This window comes from Hypoxylon trugodes (genome assembly GCF_022578975.1).
Source record: "Hypoxylon trugodes strain CBS 135444 unplaced genomic scaffold F4822scaffold_9, whole genome shotgun sequence".
Lineage (NCBI taxonomy): Eukaryota > Fungi > Ascomycota > Sordariomycetes > Xylariales > Hypoxylaceae > Hypoxylon > Hypoxylon trugodes.
In genome coordinates this window covers 490141-506283 of record NW_026250024.1, presented here as the reverse complement: position 1 = coordinate 506283, position 16143 = coordinate 490141, and the positions used below count along the sequence as shown (strand labels likewise).

The 16143-nt window shown below is 45.5% G+C and overlaps 6 protein-coding genes across 6 annotated transcripts; all 6 read right to left on the bottom strand.

Moving 5' to 3' along the window:
- Nucleotides 1–299: 299 nt before the first annotated feature.
- Nucleotides 300–3107, bottom strand: F4822DRAFT_415363 (MBOAT-domain-containing protein). The gene is made up of 5 exons (XM_051459222.1): nucleotides 2733–3107; nucleotides 2629–2673; nucleotides 2462–2561; nucleotides 1363–2384; nucleotides 300–1263 (listed from the first exon to the last, which is right to left on the bottom strand). The coding sequence occupies exons 1-5, from the start codon at nucleotides 2752–2754 to the stop codon at nucleotides 764–766; spliced, it is 1689 nt and encodes a 562-aa protein (XP_051310264.1). The 5' UTR covers nucleotides 2755–3107; the 3' UTR covers nucleotides 300–763.
- Nucleotides 3108–3345: 238 nt separating this feature from the next.
- On the bottom strand, nucleotides 3346–5931 carry F4822DRAFT_415361 (UDP-galactose transporter). The gene is made up of 4 exons (XM_051459221.1): nucleotides 5068–5931; nucleotides 4920–5010; nucleotides 4486–4854; nucleotides 3346–4433 (listed from the first exon to the last, which is right to left on the bottom strand). Exons 1-4 carry the CDS (start codon nucleotides 5338–5340, stop codon nucleotides 3994–3996), a joined length of 1173 nt encoding a protein of 390 aa, XP_051310263.1. The 5' UTR covers nucleotides 5341–5931; the 3' UTR covers nucleotides 3346–3993.
- A 94-nt stretch (nucleotides 5932–6025) lies between these two features.
- F4822DRAFT_415357 (NAD(P)-binding protein) lies at nucleotides 6026–7820 on the bottom strand. The gene is made up of 4 exons (XM_051459220.1): nucleotides 7676–7820; nucleotides 7483–7628; nucleotides 6264–7404; nucleotides 6026–6197 (listed from the first exon to the last, which is right to left on the bottom strand). Exons 2-3 carry the CDS (start codon nucleotides 7621–7623, stop codon nucleotides 6418–6420), a joined length of 1128 nt encoding a protein of 375 aa, XP_051310262.1. The 5' UTR covers nucleotides 7624–7628; nucleotides 7676–7820; the 3' UTR covers nucleotides 6026–6197; nucleotides 6264–6417.
- Nucleotides 7821–8129: 309 nt separating this feature from the next.
- F4822DRAFT_433031 (Acireductone dioxygenase) lies at nucleotides 8130–8860 on the bottom strand (the record flags this gene model as incomplete). Its single annotated transcript, XM_051461764.1, has 3 exons — nucleotides 8130–8246; nucleotides 8334–8705; nucleotides 8831–8860. The coding sequence occupies 3 exons, from the start codon at nucleotides 8858–8860 to the stop codon at nucleotides 8130–8132; spliced, it is 519 nt and encodes a 172-aa protein (XP_051310261.1).
- Nucleotides 8861–9656: 796 nt separating this feature from the next.
- F4822DRAFT_365184 (derlin-2) lies at nucleotides 9657–10794 on the bottom strand. Its single transcript, XM_051456168.1, has 2 exons — nucleotides 10441–10794; nucleotides 9657–10377 (listed from the first exon to the last, which is right to left on the bottom strand). The coding sequence occupies exons 1-2, from the start codon at nucleotides 10621–10623 to the stop codon at nucleotides 9814–9816; spliced, it is 747 nt and encodes a 248-aa protein (XP_051310260.1). The 5' UTR covers nucleotides 10624–10794; the 3' UTR covers nucleotides 9657–9813.
- Nucleotides 10795–10966: 172 nt separating this feature from the next.
- On the bottom strand, nucleotides 10967–14994 carry F4822DRAFT_433029 (uncharacterized protein; the record flags this gene model as incomplete). Its single annotated transcript, XM_051461763.1, has 4 exons — nucleotides 10967–13757; nucleotides 13814–14438; nucleotides 14544–14597; nucleotides 14841–14994. The coding sequence occupies 4 exons, from the start codon at nucleotides 14992–14994 to the stop codon at nucleotides 10967–10969; spliced, it is 3624 nt and encodes a 1207-aa protein (XP_051310259.1).
- Between the last annotated feature and the right edge of the window lie 1149 nt (nucleotides 14995–16143).

Genomic DNA, 16143 nt, shown 5'->3' with positions numbered 1-16143 from the left:
GGTTCTAGCTTAGCATACAGATGGACGAAATCACGCCTGCTATGACGAGATTTTATGAAATAAAAAGTTTTGACTTGATTTATTTGTGTTGCTTGATTGAATGTGATGATTCTCATTTGAAACCCTCTTGATACTCTTACTCTGGATTCTGATATGGGTTCGGATTGTCATTTTCAACCAAATCAGGGAAGATGATGGGTTTCTGCCCAACACTGGACCGCCCTAGAAGATTGCTATCCAAATATCGTGCCAAAAACCATAATTTTTATATAAATCAAACCATAGCGCCTCAAATTCCATGATGAAAGGAAATAGAGAATCAATATTAGGATTTGTCTAGACTTGATTGACTTCCTTCAAATCTAAACCCCAAAGATCGATTTATGGATAATTACGATTATCTTGGACTATCTGTCTATTCATATCTCTCTTTCTTCAACACTTCCCGCTTTAACATATGACGAGTATAGCAAAGCGTAATAATCACCCCATCCCTTATTCTGCCATCCCGCTATAAGGCATTCAGTCTTTCCCTCCATAGACTAGATACTTCCAATCTAGTGAGTATTTCCAATATGTACAATCCTCGCGAGTTCCAATACCATCTTCAAACGAAAAATCATTAAGGATGACATTACTTAAAATTCCAACCACCTACTAGTCTATACAATGCAATCTAACCTCTTATAACCTCACCTTAAACTCCGCGACGTTATGATGATCGTGTGGATGAGAAACACGAATAAAATAGGACGAGGATAAATCACTGTGCTTTCTTCCCCTCTACCTTCCCATTTACTTTCACGCCATCCTTCCCATCATCACCCCTAACCCTTTCAACCTCGTCCCTAAGCTCTTGTAGCGCTTCATCAATATCCCTAGCTGGATCCGCACTCAAGCCGAGAACAGGCTCTCCAGCTCTTCCACTCAGACTCTCCGAGCTCGTCGTCCGGGACATCTTACCCCCTGCCGCGGCGCGAGCGGAGGGCGTTGGACTACGCTTCTCGAGTGTTTTCTTGAGATGCGCGCGAGCAGGCGAGGCAAAGAATGCCATACTAATGCCTGTAGTGATGATGGCGTAGAAATACACGCGGCTCCAAGCTAAGATGGAATGGTCTAGGCGTAGGATAACGAAGGGCGATACGACAAAAGAGAAGGTTAGTTGAGTGGCGAACCACGATGCTACGTCATAATATTTCTTAGTAGGCAGGGGCTTCTGCGTCGCCGGGTCGAGGAAGAAGGGTCGGACGTAGCGGCGGAAGTCTAAATAACGTTAGATTAGCCTAGACCACGGGGAAGCTACGGAGAGATGTTGATAGAATGGAAAGAACGACGAGTTAAAATGGACTTCGTGTAACATACTCTTTGCAGCCTGCTGGACGAAACTAGCAAGAACGAATGTAAGATAGTATCCTGGGTAGAAACCATGCCAGAAAGCGCTGGTCACGAAAGTAGCCATACTGGCACGGAAACCGGGCTTCTTGTTCCTCGGGGTTACGCGTAGGTAGATGTAGTAGCGTAGCCATTTGTTTGTGTTCATGTTCCAATTCTCAAGGTACGCTCGGCTGTTTTGCGCTGACTCAACACCCCACTCATTGATGTTCTGCAGACGGTTCCACGAGACCCTGCCTGTGACGGGATCTACACCGTTGTAGCCTAACCCAGCAAGAACACACGAACCCTCAGCCAGGGACCACACGCCGTAGTATTTCGTCCTTGCGGTGAAACCGACCATATGCATAATGAAGACGCGGCGCAAGAAACCTAGAGTAGGATAGTGGTCGCCGAGTAGAACTGTGTAATCGTATCGGCCGCTCAAATTCAAGAAGAGGAAAATCCAAGCGAGACCAGTTGCTAGCTTCAACATAGCAGGAGTTCCACTTCTTGGTATCCTGCGCTTCTTCCTGGTAGGAGGTTTCTTCGCGGGGTCGATAGTCGCCGGAACATCGAACATGGTACAATCGATCCATCCTCGGTATTCATTGTAGTCAAAAGCCGGACCCGTCAAGAGAGACGGGAAGAACAACACATATCCAGCATAGTCAAATAGAGTAGGCAACTTTACAATCCTTCTATTCTTTTGAAAGTCGCTTAGTTGGTCTTCTGGCAAAGTGCCATCTGCAACGTTCCATGCAAAAGCGGACAACTTCATGACAAGTACCATTTGCGCACCGGTTATATCGATTGTGGATGGGTTATCGGCAAATTGGCGGGTGAGCTGGTTCACAGCCATGTGGCTCATGAGGAAGACGAAGGCGACCCATGGCATATAAGCGGACGTCCGTAGATAGTAGGCGAGGCCGTAAGTGACGGCGGAGGATATGAAGAGGGTTCGAACGCCGCTCCATAATGAATAGAGGCCGATTAGGTAGAAAAGGCCAGTACTAATATCGAGTAGACGGTTAGTCTCTGGATCTATCCGAACCGCGGCAAGAGACGTCCTCTGGGATGTTGTTCGCACCTTATTATAAATATGTTTTTGTATTGCGGTCGAGCATCGGGTACACGTTTTAAGAGACCGGCGAGCGGGTAGGATATTAGGAAGGAGAAGATGAGTTTTACTGTTTATTCGAAATTCTTAGCAATTTGATTATCAATGAACAAGAATCACATTGGGATGGAACCTACGCTCATCAGGAGAGGCACCAAGGACCCCCGACAGCAACTCAAAGGCTACACGAAGTTAGCGCCATCTACCCATTTCGGACCGAAGCTTTGAAGACAAGGCCTACGCTTATTGATATAAGGAAGCATCGTGTATTTGCGCGATCCGTTGAATTCGAAAATTTGTCATAACTCCAGATTAGGAAGTCGAGAATAAACGACGAGCAACGGCGACGATGGATAGTAGGAGGGGAAATAGAACAAGGTTGAGCTATGATATTATAGTCTAGATATAAGAACAGGCTACTGTCGCAGACATAATAAGCAACCTGACTACTTTAGCCTCGGCTTGGTCTATCAGGGTGGTTGTGTAAGAGAAAGAAGTAAAATTGAAACATAAAAGGCAGCAGTGAGTCCTATAATGCGTAACCTTCCAATGAAATCCGGACTTTTGAGTGGCTCCGAAAGAGTTCAAGCTTTGAAGCTTGGAGCCTTGAAAAATGTTGAAGATCTTGAGTTGGTAACAAGGTAGCTAGCTCCAATAGATGATGGGGGGTGATGTCACCCGGCAAAGTAAAAGAGTGGGTCTATTTGCGCATGTGCCAGTTGGCGTTTAGCGCATGTGCTGGTTTCACTGGTTATCATAGAAAGAAGGTCCCTTAATCAGGTACCTAGGTACTTCTATGTTGAGAAAGGCATCGAATTCGAAGTCAGGAGATCAAGTCAACACCATATATCCCATGAAGAAACATATTGTCATATCTAGACCTACTGACTCATTTAATGGATGGGAATGTTGCCTAGGTTTCATGGTCTCTTTATTATGACTACTCAAATATGTAGACAGCTCACACAATCATATACGATATGCCTTGTCTGTCTGTCATTTCAATCGCCTACCCATCCATCAACACCAACTTCAACATGCAATTCGCAATTCGCATTAATCGAGATCAAGACTTTATTTACGTCCACCTTTCCGAGTCTGATCGTCCTTAACATTGACGACGATGATGCTGCCTCAACACAAAAATGATGCCAAAGAGGATCGAGGTTCTTTCATTCCTATCTTGCGCCGTCCAAAAACTTATGATGAATGACTTTCCCCATATCCGTAGAGCTCCGTTTTCTCATTATAAAAGTTAAAAAGTCTATACCTGAAAATCTCAACGGTTCCTCCCCTTCATCTGACACCGTCAATTCGAAAGGGATGGATAGATATTATACAGCAGAAGTGGCTGATTCGATTCGGTTAGACGTTTGCGTAGGTATTTGTCCGTTTCGCAGAATCCGACTATTCCGAAGCCCATTGATCTAAATGGGTAGACCACATGCTTTTGCTATTAGAAGCATTGTCGCGTGATTCGTAGAAAGACAATGTTTTCTGATTTATGAGTTGGCGGCATCACGGTTGCTCTGGGAACTTGCGCTCATCGTAGGTTGTGTAGTAGGCAGCGAATTCTTGGCAACTTGCGACTGGCGCACCTTGGCCCAAGCATAGACGATACCACTGACAAAACCAATGAAGATGGCAGAAACACTACCAACGGTGACAGGTGCGGAAAAGAAGACGAGACCACTGACGGCGATGGGAAGCTTGTTGAGAGCTCCAACCATGGAGTACGTAGTAGAAGAGGTGACACGGATACACCAAGCGGAGCAGTATGAGATAAAGATAGCTGCCATACCCGAGTAGATCATACCAATGAAAAGGGCGTTTCGGGTTTCCGGAGGGAAGTTCTTGTTCAAGTTCTCGCTAGACCAATCTTCGGCGATAAGGGAGCAGACGATTAGGACGGGGATGGTAAGGAAGTTGTTGTAGAACATAGCTGTTAACGGTTAGCATGCATAGAATTGTGGTGACCAGTGTGGATGACTTACTATCCCAATCCTTAAAGTTCATGTTCTTGATAACCTTACGCATACCCAAAACGTAGGAAGCCGTGCAGAAAACGTTGAGACCCATCCAAGCGTAGCCAGCGTTCAATGTAGCGAGAGCAGCGGCAGCTTCAGCGGTTTGACTAGCACTGCGGGTATCGGCCCATGCGGCGACGACGGAAGAGAGAACCATAAGACCGAACGATAGCAAGGCCAAAGGGGTGACACTACCACCAAACCATAGAACCTCACCATATGCGATGACAATGATTGTCAAGTTCTTGAAGATAGTGTACACAGGAACGGATAGGTATTGTAGCGATTTCGTGCTCGTGTAGATCATACCGACTAGGAGGAGAGAGATAGGGAACCCTGTGGCTGTGTTAGTAAACGGAAGATTCCGAAGATAGCGAAGTAACTAGACACAAGACACATACATCGTTTTCCCTTATTGATGTCGAACGGCGCGAGGTTCTTAATTAAACCTAATTGCTTGCAAGCCTCGATTGTTACTATACATACGATCGACTATTTTCTAAACGTCAGCAAACCCGAATTCCGTATCGCCGAGTATAGATATCATACCTGGACCGCAAGGTAGAAGAAGTTCAAATTCCATTCCGAACCCGACACGACATATTTGTTCACAACTGTCATACTAATTGAAGATAGACAGTAGGCGAGAATAGAGATAGCAGGGCTATTCTCAATCTTGTTAATCTGCGACGCAAGGTGCTGTTGAGATGCGGCTCGAGAAGGACGAGACGGAATAAAAGGATCTTTCTCTCCGCCGTAAGGGCTTCGCGGACCCGTTTCGGGCATGCGAATGGCATAATCTTCGTTTTTCTTGTCCGACATGACTGCGATATTTCGATATTATTGCAGTTGAGTCGATTCGAATATAAAACGGCGATTGGGGAGGAAGGGAAAGGGGAGACGAGACAAAGGAGGACGTGGTAGTTTATTGGTGTTGGCTAAGTCGATTTGGAGGGTTAGGGCGAAGAAAAGTATGGGATGTATGTAAGATCGAACTAGGTACTAAAATCAGGGGAAAAGAGAAAAAAATTATGGATTATCTGTTAAGCAACGGCGCTGCGCCCGGGGCTATGGGCTGTGGAGTCGATTAACGCGTCGATTGCGACAAGTTGACAGACAATCAAGAAAATCAAGTTTCTCTGATTTTATCTTGTATTTTTCTCCGTCGTCTCTTTTCACTTCTAACAAACGATAGAAGATTTGGTAACGACAGAAATGAAGCACAAGCTTGACTTTGAATAAAAAGTAGAAGATTTAAAATTTGAGTGAGAAATTGATCACGGACGCGTGTTTATGTTAAAGAAGTATTTTATTTCTTTAATGAGGGACTGTGGGCTAATTTGACTGGGGAGTTGCATGGATAACATGGATAACGGCGTAGGCAGAAACTTTAATGTTGGAGAATAAGGCGGAAACCACAACGGAAACCATTTACAAAAATGGTAGAATTCCTATGGTGTGGCGGTTTTTATGAGGCTTGTGCGGTGTAGGTAATCTTAGTTTGGCCTTGGCATGGGTATAATTAGAAATTCCAATAAATACTTAAAGTCATATTAGCCTATCAGAATCTTTGGATTGTTCCATTAAAATCCCGACTTTTGTATATCGCTACTTTATATCAAATTCAATCCAGATCGTGACTTTGAATGGCTGTCTTGAATGTTTCTAGATAGGGGTTTCTGAATAAATCCAGAATTCGTTATATAAGTAGGATGTCTAAACGGTGAAAAACATGTTCGACTCACAGGCCTCGTAAAATTGATTCCTTGCAGTGAAGATCGGTAACACATCTCTAATTCAGTACCTAGATACCAAACAGGTAGATCGACAGATAGGCGTTTCCCAAAACCTATCCTATTATATCTGGGCCAAATGGCGTAAATCTCCAAGGTAAATAACCTAAGTACCATGATCCATAACCTCAACCGGAGAATCAATCATCTCTTCATCTTTATCATTTTTACTATCCGCCGCTGCTCCAGCTCCAGTCCCCGTTCCAGCTGTCGACGAGGTACCAGCACCAGCAGCGCCGCCCTCTTCAGGTGCTGCGGGGTAATTTAGATGTTTCCAATCCTCCAGCTCCTCTGTAACAGATCGTAAACGATCACGAATACTCTCAATGGCATAACTTCCAAGCACCAGGCGTAGCGGCGGATAGGAGCAATGTGCTAACTGCCATACTAATTCCGCGCACTTGACCGCGCTCGTCGGTTGCCTATCACCAAGCCATTGCACCATTCGTTTCGCATGTAACGCAGGCGATGTCGCATGTCCGTATGCCTCACTCGCCGGTTTAATAAGAAAATGTCCCCACGTAGGCAATGGGTTGGCCTGAGCATCTGGCTCATCGCGTCTAACAAGTCCAGGTTCCACCAATGTCGCCTTTACACCAAACGAATCGATTTCATATAACATGGCTTCAATCAGACCCTCGACAGCATATTTCGTCGCGCAATACGGTCCCAAACCCGGTACACCAAGAGCGCCACTCGTCGAACTAAAGATAAGATACCGTCCTCCGCTCTGCTGGCGAAAATACGGCAATGTGGCTTGAATAATATGCAGAGTGCCCATGAAATTCGTTTCGAACTGATTGCGCACTTCATGCTCATCCTGATCTTCACAGGCGCCTATGACACCGTAACCAGAACAATTTGCGACAACGTCGATACGACCGAAACGATCGAGAGTGCGCTCGACAACTTGAGCAACACTTTGTCGCGCGCGTACGTCGCAGAGTAGACCGAGGCAATTCTCGTGCTGGCCTGCTGCTAACATATCCTCAGGGGTACTTTCGAAAGTGCGGCCGACATCCGTGACGAGGTCGCCCCGGGCTAGTGCGCATTTAACGAGGGAGCGACCCATATGGCCAGTACCGCCAAAGACCTTGATTCATTGGTTAATTGCTTGATCTTACATGCGAGAGCATAAATATTTAATGGATTAGTAAAAATATAGACTTACAATCCATACAAGCTGCTTCCTAGGTGCATTCGGCAACGGAGGTTCACAACTGGCGGGAAGAAGTAATTTGCCCTTCGGAATACTAGTAGTGCTTCCGGCCGGTGAGGGATGCGCAACTTCAGACGCCGATCTAGAGTCCATGATCTCTACTATAGATTAATACCCAATTCGTCATTTCGCGGGTCTTAATCACCTTCCCCAAATCCACGGCATGATTTAGAAAGAGAAAAAGGCTTGTATGTGCGTAGATATAGAAATTGATTTCGGCAGTTGTAAAAGCGATCAAGAGCGAAGGTTGGCTGGGGTTTCAGCTGGGGTATACCCGTATACAACACTAGAAATCCCCGCAATTTAGTTGATTGCCGAGAAACTACGGGCCTTTGCACTTGCTGTGGAATGCTGAAGTGGCATAATTTAGTGCTATTACCAACCCGAACTTACGTTGATATCGTGACAGTTACATAAACTAATAAGCTAGAAGGTAATATGTTTTTAATTCATAATATCGTTCGTTCAAGGACTTTCTATATCAACAAAAGAATTGTCATCTTCGAAATGAACTCGGATTTTACTGCGACTCCTTTCGCTAAACCATTCCATCCATGAATCCCATAACTTCGTAACCCCTTCACTATATTCTCTCAAATCTAGTGAAGGTATTGCGAGACGTACTCCTTGCGGTATTGGTTCGAATCTAGATCGCCAGACCTGTTAAGTGGCGTCCATTTCGGCTCGTCCTTGAAGAGTCGCATAGCTTGAATGTACTGTATTTGATGTTAGACGCCATATCCAACAAGACTATCCGCTATAAAAGATGTAGGAATCAGGGAGGCGTAGGAGTGATAACATACGTTCTTCTCGTCAGTAGTAAACCGATGGTAAATACCCGGAGGCAAGATAATCAAATCGTCCTTCTCAAGTTGAATACGGACCCACTCGTCGCCCTTACTACGAACATCGAAATAACCCTGACCGTCGCGGATGTAACGGATCTCCTCATCCTCGTGCAAGTGCTCGTGGAAGAAGGACTTGACTTTGTCTTCGTAGACAGCGCCCATCTTTTCGGGGGACACGGTGATCTCGTCCCGGTTCTTGTACCCGCGTTCTTGCGCCAGCGCGTCCACCGCGGCGACTTCTGGGTACTTGTAGTATAGAACGCCGAGTTGCTCTAGTGCTGCTGCATCGACATCCTTGCCGGAGTCATGAGGCAGACGTTGGTCGCCCTGCGATATTGTTAATACTATCGTCTGTTGCAAGTTGGCGATGTTGGATGTAAGTGATGGCGAGCGGTTTCGCGAGAGTAGCCCGCGATGATGTGATGAGGGGCATTTTTCTTTATATCACTTACAGGAGCGTTATCATACCAGTATGCTCGCATCTTGAATTGATATTTTATTCTCTATTTCGTAGAGGAACTAAAAAACAACAAACTCGAGCGATTTACGTAACTTGACAAAAAGTTAAAGAATTTCGGGACAAGAAGCTTGCTATAAATATTTTAGATGGTTCTACTCCCATGTGTAAAGCCTAATTAGGTGGGATGGGATGGCGCCAGCAAACTAAAGAGTGCCCAGGTGTGACGTCGGGCGCCCGGCATTATTCGATTTTTTTTTCTTTGGCGGGGTTTGTTAGCATGGTTAGCATGATTTTGATAGCCTTTCCTAACATCCTTGGGGGCGGACTGGGGGCGAATGTATCGCTATTTACAAAGGCCTAATTTTTATTGGTGGAATACACTTAGTCATCCTTCTATATTGTACCAAAATGGCTTCTTTTCACGAGATAGAGTGCACTTTGTATATCAATATCGATAAGATTTTTCTGGTAGTGTAGTTTTTACCACCTCGTGTAGTATTATTCAAGTGAAGGATTGCTTCTGACTAAGGGGCGGCCTTGATGTGTAACGATTCTCACCATCCCAACTCACCCATCTTCCCCATATGGAAATCCCTAAGGACGGGAGCTGATGGGGTTTTGCGTGAATATGACCGTCAAAGCACATCCGTCGGATCGTCATAAGGCTGCCAAGTTGGACGTGTGTATTATTTCAGCAAGTCTAACTTAAAGCCTATTGAAGGCAAAACGAGAGCGCCAGTGGGCTGAAACGAACCACTCTTCCATCTGCCATGACGAATGTTGACTTTCGAATCGTATGTACACAAACTTGTCAATCTCGCCGTGACACATCTTGACCATAAACGCCCGTCGTACCGCCCCTAATGCAACGCCATAACTGAATGCCATCATAATCTGTTCCGAAACGCCGTAAAATGAAGGTATGATTGTCGTAAACACCATTGTAGAGCTCGCCTCTACTACTTCCATGCGCGCTTAACGAATTTCCGCCGCCGCAAGTTCCGGACCTCCCGCCACCGCGAATTCGTTATTGATCGCATTGGCTGTTTCCTCCCTTTGTTGTCTACGCTCGAATAGTCGGCGCCACCACATTGGCGGATCTAACGGTCTCGAGTTGTTGTGCATCGGAGGGTATACGTCGGTGAAGAAGTACCAGATGTGACCAATGACAACGCCCATGATCTCGTCCTTAGGTATCGTACCATGCATAATGAGGCTGAAGCCCATCAATACCCATGGAAGATAAGGCGCCGTGAACGTGAGTAGGCCCAGAAAGCTTAAGCGCGTATCGGGGTTTCGTCGCGACCAGATGTATACCAATGTCGAAGATAGAGGGTGTCCGAGGAACGGCATAGACACGAGTGGCGAGAGAACGATGAGGAAGGCTGTGGAGTATAGCAATAGCCACGAGAAATGGGCTGGCGACCGACCGGATGATTCTTCGAGAAGACGAGCGTATCTCTGGAGGAAATAAACATGGAATAGGAGGTCGAGTGAGAATGGACCGAAGTATAGGAATGTAGTCAATAACCGCCAATACTGTAGATCGGAATTAAGTCAGCGAGCCGACATCACCGAAGTTCACTGATAGAATGCTTTTACCTCTCCCTTTTGAAATACTGTGCGCACACTATAGAATAGTTGGAATGGAGTAACCATTTGACATTGAACCAATGCGCTCGTAAGGACCGTGGCTGTTGTCCACCATCGTGTGCATATCGGCATCTCCCAAAACCAAGCCTCTAGTGGGTTTCGGCCACCATCGCCTGGCATCATCTGCTCCATGGTCGATTGTGGGAATAGTCGGTTGTCGGGAATGAGAAAAGACGTAGCCTGCGACTCTTCTTTTCTACAATAAAAATGGTATGTAGATCACATGCGTCAAAGGATACGCAGTGGTGTAATGAGGAGAAGGAAAAAGTTGAGAGACGTTTAGTTGAGTACTAAGTAGCTTGATGATGGCGGGCGGCATTGCCTACTAGCATTATCTGGCCTTATCGGATGATTGAATGACTTGGCTTTTGCGGCAAATTGAATATAATAGACCCCTTAAGTAAATACGACCCTTTATTGAATTATTTTGATATTCATTTAACCCCTTGAAACACTAGCGCCCCGATGGGGGTATCTACTCCTCGAAAACGTCACCTGGGCAGTCAGGCAGTCTTAAATAATCAGTTATCTTACTTTTTTTCTCGGAGCGAATGCGTGCCCACTCCGGAATTCCAGCCGCTTTTTGTATTTCCCGGTATATTTCTCGGAATTTATTTTCATTTTTTAGACGTCGAGAAACCAATTGTTCCCCAGAATCATAGAACCGAATAGTATCGCCATCGATATAGACGGATGCGACACCGCCCATCCGGATATCATCATCCAGGAAAGACCATCGAAGTAATTTTCCTATCCTCGAGTCATCCTTAGTTGAATGATAAATATTCTCTATATTGCCGTAGAACTCCGCTATGTGGCTGTGCCTCCAGAAGTTAAATAGGTCACTAGAAGACTGTTCATTGAAGTAGTTGTGGAGGAGAATAACATCTTGCGTAGGACGGTTTGTTTGACGGGCGAGGATCTTGACGGCGGCTTCGGATTTGAAGGTTGTTAATTTGGCAGTCGGTACACGCTTTATTAGATCCTTTATTAGATCCCTTAAGCAATCAGCCACATCGGGAGTCAATCCCGATTCCGAGTCAAAAACGTAACTGACACCCGCCACCACCCTGAGTGAACCCGTGTCCTTCATCGTATTAATTAACGGCCTTGCAAATATCGGCATGCGACAAATAGCGGAGATCTCCCTAGCATTATCCGTAAAGTTCCACTCCCAGACTTCTTTCTCGCAAAAACCAATGAACCTATTAATAAAGGCCTCGACGACCTTGTCGTTTAACCTCTTTTGCCTTTGAATTAGAGTTTTCATTCCCTCCAAGTACACATCGAAATCCGATCCGAAATTCAGATTCGGCCAAATTTCCAGCAATTTTTTTATCAAGTTTTCTGAGAGATTAGACTCGCCTTCAATGCATTGAAGAGCGGTTGTAACGAGTCCTTTATTCCCAACCCATTCATTGGATTGGAGCATTTGCTCAACCTGTTTAATGGCCCATGTACGTACCTCCGAGGGAAGATTAAGACGACCCCGGAGAGCACGCGCAACTTCCCACTTGCAATCAATACACGCGAACAAGGCTCCAAGCTGTTTCAAAGTATCAGTGCCTAGCTCGTCCTGTCTCTGGAAGGCTTTTTCAGCCGCTTTGAACATTTTTATATCCGCATCGCCCATTAACTTTACAAACAAATTGAGAACATGTCCTGGTAGATTCGGGGACCGCATCAAGACCCGAGCCAATTGAAGTTTCAATCGGTACCACCGCCCTTTCTCCGGGCTTACGCCACTGTGAGAGGTCGAATTATCATTATCGTTGAATCCTTTTAACCCCTCTATGCTCTTCTGAAAAACTGCCGCCAATCTTTCTATATCATTGGGTTCTAGGGCTGCGTGATAGAACATCAACCAAAACGATTCGAACCTTTCTTCAGACGGAGATTTTTCTATGTGGTCTAATAATCGAGGAACGGCCTTACGATGTAAATCGGGGTGTTGCGACAAAGGGTGCCACCGTTCGGGGCCCCTTAACGATTCATCGTTGTTGGGATTTACGTATGAATTTCTACCACTCTCGATTATAACCTCAATCGCAATATCAACCGTTTCTTGTGATAGCGTAGACTGCCTCATGAGGATCTCGGCAGCTACATCGCTCAAATCTTCGTTGCCCGATCTTAGCAAACGATTTAGCTCCTTGACATTCGTGTCATCTAAATTTTTGGCCCTCACTAATAGATTCTCTATGTATCTGATCGATCGTGGGTCTTCTTGCATCTGTTCTATGAGAGAGATGGCAGTCTTATCGAGCTTCAATCTATCTGGCCAGGAGATTCTTTTGTTTTCTATACCATTTTTGACGTCCTCGAGTGATAAATGGGTCTTGAAATCCCAATCTTTTCGTTGGTCTGGGAGAGCTCTACAAGCCCATTTATATACTTCTCCAATGAATCTTTCCGAGAGTGACGTCCGTTTCCGAATTGTCCATAATAATTCCCGAATTAGCGATTTCTCTGCCTGTTCTAATTGATCTAATAGGAGATTCTCCGGAAAGTCCATGCGAGCGCCGAGTCTACTCATCCAAGAAATATCAATCTCCAGCCGGAGCCAGTCTGCCAGTCTATTTCGAATCTCGTTCTGTCGATTTGGCTCCATTCGGGATCCGCCTTCATGGAAGTTTTGCAAGAGTAGATTAATATGCTGGGTACCCACCAGGTCCCGTGGTTCTTGGTCGAACATATCAAAGAAGTGATTTAGATCTTCGGCGCTCGATAGGAGCCCAGAGACGAATCTCCAGACAATTTCGTAGTGGTGATTATATTTGTGCTTTCTTAATTGATCCTCCATGAATGTCCGGTTCTGGACTATGTATCGAGCAGCAAAGAACTCCTGGAACGTGAGATGGATGAAGCTATATCTCCCACGATCCCCCGTAGAAGGCGAGCGAATAAGCGACAACTTTGACAGGTTTCTCTCTACACTTAAGGGCAGCTGAGACCTTTTTCTGGTTTCCCAATGCCGAATGCCTCTAGTGATGTCCACCCTAGTAAACTCAAGCTGGTCATTCTCCATCATGCTAATGGCTATTTCCCCTAAGAGTTCACTTTCAGCATGAAACGCACGCTCTAGGCGGGCCGGATCTCTAACGGCTGCAACGGTCTCTTCTGTTATCCGTTCGCTATAGTCGTATTTCTCTAGCGTAGGGATATCTTTGCGGAATAATGCACGTGTAACGTCCTGGTAGAGAGCTGTTGTTGTTGGTTGGCCATTGTCCTTTCCACTCTCGGAAACGGCTTGTAATGCGTTCCTCCTTAGATGTTCCTCCCAGCCGTAGCAAACTAAGTCCAGATGGATAGGTACCCTAACCATCTCCGCGATAAAAGTTTCAGGAATTGGCGGATATCATTAGCCATCTCTGCCGGCACCATGGCTTCGTTGTCTAGATATGCCTCCACACTCTTCGAATTGAGCCCTAAAGCTTCTAGCTGGAGGTCAACTGGTGGGGGAGTGCTAGTATTGTAAGATCTGGACGTAATGATAATCATAGGCTGCCCCATAAGTTTTCTTAACAAGGCATAGCCCTCGGTCCGAGCCTCATCCAGGCCGTCCAGTATGATTAGAACGTTATCTTGGTCGTCTTTTTTCTTATCTCTTAGAATGATTTCTCTGAGGGTCCTAGACAGCTCACGGCCTCTCACAAAAACACAGAAATACTCGGCGAATAATAGATCTGCCAGATCATCGAATTGTCCAAGTTTTCTGACGGGTACCCGAACCACTAGATCAAATTTTCTTTTAAGGCTCTTATGCGTGGAATACTCATACATTATACGTTTGCAGAGCGTTGTTTTCCCGATGCCTGGCCTTCCATGGATTAGGATTCGCTTCGGCAAGATTTTCTCTTCTGCTATGGTTATTTCGTTAAATAGACCGTAGAGCGTCACTACTTGTCTCACTTCTTTCTTCTTGCCGCTGGGATCGGGTTGTCGGACTACCGCCAAATCAATATCGTATATCTCACCTGGTAATTCATCCCCAGAGATTCGTTTCAATGATGAATCGTCCAGCAGCAATGCGCGTCCAAAACGTCACGAACATGCTATGTGGTTATTGCTCTTCGCGCCATCCAGGGCTGTACGGCGGAATACAGCTTCCGTATCGTTAGCGCAATCTCGATACTGGATTGTCTTTCGTATTCCGTGGGATTTGCCCTGTGGTTCTTCAAGAGGCCCATACACTTTTCAAAGTAATTGCGCCAACTTTCTATCAGTGGTCTATAGCTCTCGAGTTTCGAACATTAAGATTATCTTGAAGAATGCCTGAAAGTGTTTAATAGACTCGGGTTCCTTGGGTATGGGTTCTCTAGATTCGGATTCCTTAGACTCAAGTTCACTCTCCTTAGGCTGAGGGTCCTTAGATATAGTTCTAGACCAGGATTCAGCTGTAGGCTCAAATTTTGGCTCAACTCTGAGCTGCGTATCCTCTAGACCGACGGATTCTGGTCGCCATTTCTGTCCTGGTGCTGCTTCTCCTTGGTCGAAAAGCATGACGGGGATTGTGTATCTCACGTGCCTACACTCGTTGCTAAACTTAAGGAAAGCCAGCTCAGTTAGCACATGATGAAATCTCCCCTCCATTCCTTTAGAATATCGTTGTTGCACTTCGCAAATATCGTCCCATACCTCCTCCCAGAGTTACCGGCGGGGTCGGCGGGTCGTCACTAAGCTTCGGATTATATCTGTTGCAAACTTCTAAAATAGCTTCGGAGTAGGTTTGATCCCCGTCTTTGAAGCTGCGTTCAGCCTCCATATAATCCGCAAGCAATTTGGAATAGAAGACTAATACATAGTCTACATTATGTGTATTCTATTTGTGGGGAAGTAGATAGAGTTGGTTGATCATTATGTTGGAACTTGCGCCACGGTGAGCGACAGTAGAAAGTGGTTCGTATCCGTGTGGCGACCTATCCGAGTCCACATTGAAGGACCCCTCTTTGAACCAGGAGATATAGTTTTGGGCCACTTCCTGATCTGCCTTAATATCGAGCCTATCGTTGCCGTGGGCATAAATGACAAAAAACTTTGGCGATTGATCCCACAAGCCGAGTCGACTTAATACGTTAAGGATTGAAACGAACGTTGCTTGAACGAGCTCTGCACAAAGGGAATCAGTTAATCGTCGAAACTTCGATTGATTCTTAATAGCTTACCGTCAGTTCGGTCAGTTGAATCTATTGTCTTGTCTGGGTTTATTCAATCAATGTATAACAAGGCTTAGTTGAAGGAATATGATTATGGTGATCGGAGTTGGTACGGTTTCGGAATGCATCCAGGACACGTTTATGTAGAGACCGCACGTGAGAGGCTTCATTCTTGGAGCATTCGATTGGACGCCTCAAACGCCATCAAACATCAGGCGAAAAGCTTTTCGTGAAACGAGAGATCAAATCCGGAAAGAAAATCGCGCAAAATGTATGACCAATTCGCCAGACTACGTCCATAATAGAAAGTCTCATGGACGTATCCAAAGAAGTATAAAGTCAATGGCGCAATCCTCGCGATATCCTTTCCCTTCTTCTCCTAATCGGTGGCGATCTTATCCAAAAAGCCATTGCACAGTCATTTGGCGTGTATATTCAGCCGCTTAAGCGCCACCCACGAATATACATCACCCCTGTCGCATTTTCATTCGGCTTG